Source organism: Salvia hispanica, chromosome 1 (genome assembly GCF_029641045.1).
Source record: "Salvia hispanica isolate PSC_SH4W2 chromosome 1, Shi_PSC_v1, whole genome shotgun sequence".
In the NCBI taxonomy this organism is placed as follows: domain Eukaryota; kingdom Viridiplantae; phylum Streptophyta; class Magnoliopsida; order Lamiales; family Lamiaceae; genus Salvia; species Salvia hispanica.
Window position 1 is genome coordinate 32,653,258 of NC_142692.1, and position 6,402 is coordinate 32,659,659.

General features: G+C 41.5%; 1 protein-coding gene and 1 pseudogene across 1 annotated transcript; one reads left to right on the forward strand and one right to left on the reverse strand.

Annotated features, from left to right (window-relative positions):
* LOC125223989 (AT-hook motif nuclear-localized protein 28 pseudogene) lies at positions 1-1,132 on the forward strand (annotated as a pseudogene).
* Positions 1,133-4,999: 3,867 nt separating this feature from the next.
* On the reverse strand, positions 5,000-6,402 carry LOC148933641 (uncharacterized). The gene is made up of 2 exons (XM_089066123.1): positions 5,305-6,402; positions 5,000-5,255 (listed from the first exon to the last, which is right to left on the reverse strand). Exons 1-2 carry the CDS (start codon positions 6,283-6,285, stop codon positions 5,112-5,114), a joined length of 1,125 nt encoding a protein of 374 aa, XP_088922249.1. The 5' UTR covers positions 6,286-6,402; the 3' UTR covers positions 5,000-5,111.

The following is a 6,402-nucleotide window of genomic DNA, read 5'->3' on the forward strand; positions in this document are numbered from 1 at the left end:
TAGAAACATTCATTGAATATCCACCAAAAAAGATGTTGAAGAAGAGAATTTATGAATGCAAAAGTCCAAGACTATTCTCTTCCCATCTTCCTCTCATCTTCACACTACTTGCTCTACCTCTCTCTATAATGCTACTGCATCCAATCATCCCTACCCTTAATATTCACTATATATCTCATATATATTCCAACACATACAAAAAAGTCCAATTAAAGATAAAAATGAAGCGAAAATTGGTAGAAGATGACACCACCATGTTCTCTCCCACCGCCGCCGATTACCAAGAAGCCACGATCGAGGTCCTCCGCCGCCCCCGCGGCCGCCCTCCTGGCTCTAAAAACAAGCCGAAGCCGCCCGTCTTCGTGACGCGCGACGCCACCATGAGCCCCTACGTCCTCGAGCTCCCCGGCGGCGTCGACATCGTGGACTCCACCGCCCGCTTCTGCCGCAAGCGGAGCGTCGGCCTCTGCCTCCTCAGCGCCAACGGCGCCGTCGCCGACGTCACTCTCCGCCAGCCCTCCGCCACCGTCACCTTCCACGGCCGCTTCGATATCCTCTCCATCTCCGCCACCGTCCTCCCTCCCGGAGCCACCGCGGCGGGGCCCTTCGCGGTGACGGTGGCGGGGCCGCAGGGGCAGGTGGTCGGGGGCCACGTGGTGGGCCCCCTCGTCTCCGCCGGGACGATCTACCTCGTCGGCGTTAACTTCACCAACCCCTCATTCCACCGCCTGCAGCCGGCGGATCACGAATCCGGCGATCGTGACTCTCCTCAGACGAACTCCGGCAGCGGGAGTGGAGGGGCGGTGCCGACGTCTGTGTACAGCTACCCGCCAAACGACGTCGTGTGGGCCCCCACCACTAGACATCAGCCGCCGCCGCCGCCTTACTGATTGTAATTTTAGCTCCCTCAGTCCGGCATTAGAAGTCTCATTTGATTTTAACACGAGTTCTAAGAAATGCTATAAAGAAGAGTGGATGGAAAAAGTAGTGGACTGTGAGATCTGTTTCTATATACTGTATTAATTTTAAAAAATTGTGGGGAAATGAATTAGTAAAATGTGAGATATGTTTTTGTATACTGTATTAATTTTATAAAAATGTGGTGAAATGAATTAGTAGAATGTGAGATCTACCTACCATTTTTCATAAAAATAATCTAATGCTTCTAATCGGGATGTATTGAAATGACAAGTCGGGGCTTCTAATGCCTAGAGAGAGTACTTTGGTTATGAAAATTCTTGTTTGTAATTTGATGATTAGGTTTTACTTAAGTAGTGTTTGAATCTTTTAAGTTTTAGTCAATCCGTAGTTTTAGGTTGTCTTGGTCTGCGAATGACACAAGTTGAATAGTTGAACATTTTTATTTTAAAATTTATTGCTCTTGCTTATTTCGTTTTATTGAATTTATTCAAGGTTTGACCTATGAAAATACTATCTTTATGTTTGTCGCGATTCAGTAAATGGGGTGGACTGGCTTTATCCAATTTTCAAATAATAGGAAAATAGTGCAGTCTATGTCTACGAATAATTTTAACGGTGTCATGTATGAAAATTAAAACAATACTTATAATAGAATTGAAAAAATGGATGGTGATTTGATGATGGCAGATGTATCTATTCGGTCAACCCGGCTTGATTTGGGCTTTTCCTAAAACACAAGTCCAATGAAGACCCAAATAAGACCCACCACAGGCCTGGCCTAATGAGTATACTCTTTGTCTAAAAAAAAAAAGAGAGGTTAAGTCTCTTTTGTGTCATTTTTGTCTGTCACTCAAATTAGTGTGTTTTATATTTTTGAAAAAATTCACCACAAGTTACATAACTAATGACTTAGCTCCACTTTTATTAACAATACTCCCTTCGTTTCATTAAATATGAAATATTTGAGAAACGGTACGAGATTGTATGGAGTGTTTTTTTTTCGTAAATAAGTAAAGAGTATAGTAAGAGAAATAAAAAAGTAGAGATAGAGTTGTTTTCATTTTAGAAAATGTTTTATTTTTAATAAAACAATTCAAAAAGAAAAACATTTTATTTTTAATACGAGAGAGGGAGTACTACACTGCTACTTTAACTAATTTTTTACTTTCTCCATACTATATTAATTTTATATTTAAATTTATGACATCCACAAACTCTCTAATTTATCCGTACTATATCAATTTCATATTTAAATTCATGGCACCCACAAACTTTCTAATTTGTCCATACTATATCAATTTCATAATTTGACTTGGTACCAATTTTAAGAGATTAATGAAAAGTGCAATGAAATGATTATATAGATTAAGAGATTCATGGAACTGACTCATGCTAAACTTGCAATCAAAATGTCACCCACAAGTGTATGGGGGTATGTAGCACGTGGCAAGTTAAATTATCGATCCTCAAAGACTAAGTGCCGGTTTGAGTACTACGAAGCAATTTAGAACACTATCTAGAAAATCCGGAGAGTTGGTTTTGATTTTGAGAAACAAATAAACATAAACAAGCTAAGAGCACGCAACCAAGAAAAGTTCCAAATAAGAGAACACGGTAGAGCCTTGGATCCAACTACAACGAACACGATGCGAACAAATCAACAACTTCGATTACCCAATTAAAGTCTCTAGGATTACTAGGAAAGCCGCTAGTCTAGACTAAGCCCTCTCTCGAGTGCACTTAATCAGTTGATTAATCATTAATATTGAAGTCTCCTTCTAATACTCAACAATTAACTCCTTAAAACAAAAGGCTAAAGCCCTCACTCTAGAATTCCTTCTCTCGAATGCAAATTATCTAGGTGTTGTTCATTCTTTTATCAATCCTAATTAGGTATCTCTCGATTACTCAAAACTAGGTCAACAAACCCAATTGGTAGCTAAGCAATTGAATTGAAAAGGTACAAGAACGAAACAAAGAAATCACAAGAGCAAAGGTAATCAAAAGTCCTTGAATTAATCAAAAGCGTTCATTGTAGTCTTCACCAAAACTCTACGAAAGATTTAGCTACTCATATTCAATACAAATCCACAAGAAGAATCCATAGAAAGAGAATTGAACATAGTAAACTAATAAAAGTACTCCCAAGGGTGAATTGAATGGCAAATCGTCTTCGTCTTCAAACTTGTTGATGAATCGGACTCTTTGTCTCTTCAATCTGCTCTCAAAGGTGGAAAAACTGTTTCTGGGCGTGGGGAAAAGTTAGGGTTCTAAATTGAGTTAGAACCCCTTTTATACTCGGAGTGAAAATCAGGGCAATTAGCAAAACACCCGGTCGGGTGATTTGTAGGTAACAAAACACCCGACCGGGTTTTCCGCGAGATGGAAAACACCCGGTCGGGTTTTCCTCCTGGAGTCCACAAGGCCACTTCAAAACACCCGACCGGGTGTTCCGAGAGTTGGAAAACACCCGGTCGGGTTTTCCTTCTGGAGAACTCCTCGAATTTCAGCTTCGGCTCGTTTCAACCTGTTTTCATCACAAAACTACGATAAATCCATCAACTCACCTAATTAGTGTATATAAGGTGAAAAACTTGTATTTAACATCTTAAATCAATAAAAGCACTCTTTAATCACCCATAAAACAAGGCTAAAATATGAGTTTGTGAACTCCCCCAAACTTAAACACTTGTTTGTCCCTAAACAAGAAGAAGAAAATAAGAAGACAAACTCATGTAAGGATGTTGGAGTGTCATCATTGCCTCAGTAGAAATAAAGTTTTCAACAAGTATCAATGGCCTCATATACAAGTATAACGTTATAAAGTATTGCTTCAAGCTACTATCATGTACTCAACCTTGCCAATTCACCCTCACAAGGAGAAAATGCAATGTGCATTTTAGAAGTTTCACTCACTCTCAAGGTGTATAGGCTCATGACATAACTCTCAAATCATCAATTCATGCATAGTTTACCATATGCTTGCTCGAAATCTACACTCTCCTCTACTACGGTGTGATTAAAGATCTAAGGTCCGAAAGGTCTTTTCTATAGGTTGTAATGTAGGCTCTTTGGATAGGTGAGGTAATTTTTGGCTAAAGTGACTTTAATCCCCAAGACATGACCTATTCAACTTCACCAACTTTCTTCCCCAATCTTAGCTAGTACTAGGCTTTGCCTAGACTCTTCCCAACTACCAACATTCCACTTTTGTTCAATACCTCTTTTTCAACATTCAAGGCACACCTTTTTCACCAAATGTCAATTGCTCACCATTTTTCGCTTTCAACTTTTTTTCTCTTTCTCTTCTTTTTTTTTTCTTTCTCCATGCTTTGCATGGTATCATCACTATTTTTTTTTCTTTTTCTTTTTCTTTTTCTTTTCTATCTCAACAAACTTGTTTTTCATTTGCCAACACCACTTCCACATTTCTCTTTGATTTTTCAAAAGTACCACATGGCAATTCCAACCCCTCGGTTTGTCAAAGAAAAGGTTTATAGGCTCAAAGTGGGCTAACAAGGATTATTAACATAGCGGGTGAAACTAGGATTTGGCTAATAAAAATGGCCTAACATCCTCCCTTATCTCTCTAGCCACTATGTAGACTCAAGGAGATCACGAGCAAGTTCTAGAAACATATGACATGCTTGAGATAAAACACACATTTAGTGATAGTATAGGCTTAATTCTCACAAGGTCATTTTGGCAAAAGACAAGGCACCATGCGATTCACTTTAGGCAATTTGAAATGAAGATTACATGTTACTTAGCCATATCAACAAGATTTTCAAAAATTTTGGCACAAAATCATCATTGGCAACTCCTCCAACAAATCCTCACACTCGTTCAAACATCACTTTCTCTCACCCTACTATCATTCTACCCAAGGGAGATTATTAACACACTAAGAAAACAAGAAAAACATTCCTAAAAAGAAACAAAAACACAAAAACAATTGGAACAAAGAAACAAGGAAACACTCCCCAAAATCCACAATCAAGAATATCATGAATTAAGATTACATGTCCACATATCATCATCAAATAGCATCAAAAGAATAGGGGTACAGACGGGGTATCATCAAATAGAGAGAGATAGAGATAGAAGAGGGAATCCACTAGACACCCCCCCAAACTTATTCCACGCAAAGCTAGGATAAGTTTGAAAGAGAGTGGATCTCCCATGGACCTTCACTGTGGAGGCGGAGGTGGATACTGCCAAGGGCCGCGAAAGTCATCGAACCGAGCATTGAGGTTGGCCCATTGGGCGGTGTTGAACTCGGTAAATTGACTCCAGTTCTCCTCATACCGGTTCCATCGCGCATCATTCTTTGAGGTTGGCCCATTGGGCGGTGTTGAACTCGGTAAATTGACTCCAGTTCTCCTCATACCGGTTCAGCCGTGCATCGTTCCGAGCCCACTGTTCCTCATGCCGAAGCTCCATACGTGCCAACCTCTCGTTGATCGAGTAGTAGTCCTCTTCTTCTCTCTCTTGGCGGCTTCTTGTCCTCTGAGTGCTTGTCCCGGCTCCTTCATCACCATATGGCGGCATCTCTTCATCGGGTTCCTCGCGAACCTCATCTTCATCTTCACTTGCCTGCCCTATCCTCAAGTGCTCGGGGACCTCGGGAGCCTCAGGAAACGCCGCATGTTCAAATTCTTCATACTCATCAGGATCAACCTCTTCAAATCTTATGTTCGGGAATCGGGCTGCGATGGTTTGGTGGATTGGAGAATTCATTTTCCAATTTCTCCTCTCCACGGGCCCATTGATGTACGTGTTGATGGGATCCGGAAGAGGGAAGTGATCCTTCAACCTTTGCAAGAAAAAGGCCTGGCCTCCATCTACTCCAAGATCATGTGATCTCCGGAGTGCTTCAATGTCCATAACCGTAGACCCGATATCCGGCTCAAATCCCCTTGTACTCACACCCAAGTGGCGCGCAATTGCGCCCACCACAGCACCGCAACATATAGTCCCCGTACTCCTCTTCGATGCTCGCTCTATGTTTTTCACCATATAGTGCACCATATTCATTGGCCTTTTGTGTACAAGGCACCATAGCAAAAATAGCTCATCTTTCTGTACACTCCCTGTTTCGGCACGTGCAAAGGGATGATTGTTGCAGGCCTTCTGAATCATCCGGAGAACTGGGTTCCGGATCATGGAGCTCTTGGCCCGGGCAGCCTTGAACCCGTCTGTCTCAAGAGTGATGTCGTTCCAGAATCTACTGTTCTTGAACTCCATCGGCATGTCATACTCATCCGTAGTGATCCCATAAATCTCCTTAAGCGCCTCCATAGACAGCTCGTATTCATTGTTCCTCAGCCGGAACCGTATGGCCACAATATTCCTTCCTCGCATCTGTACCACCAATGTGGTTAAGAACTCAAGAGTGAGTCGATGGTAGGACACGATCTCCCTTGTGAAGATTCCATTGAGTTCCCCCACGTTACATAGCTCGTCAAAGCATTGTAGTAG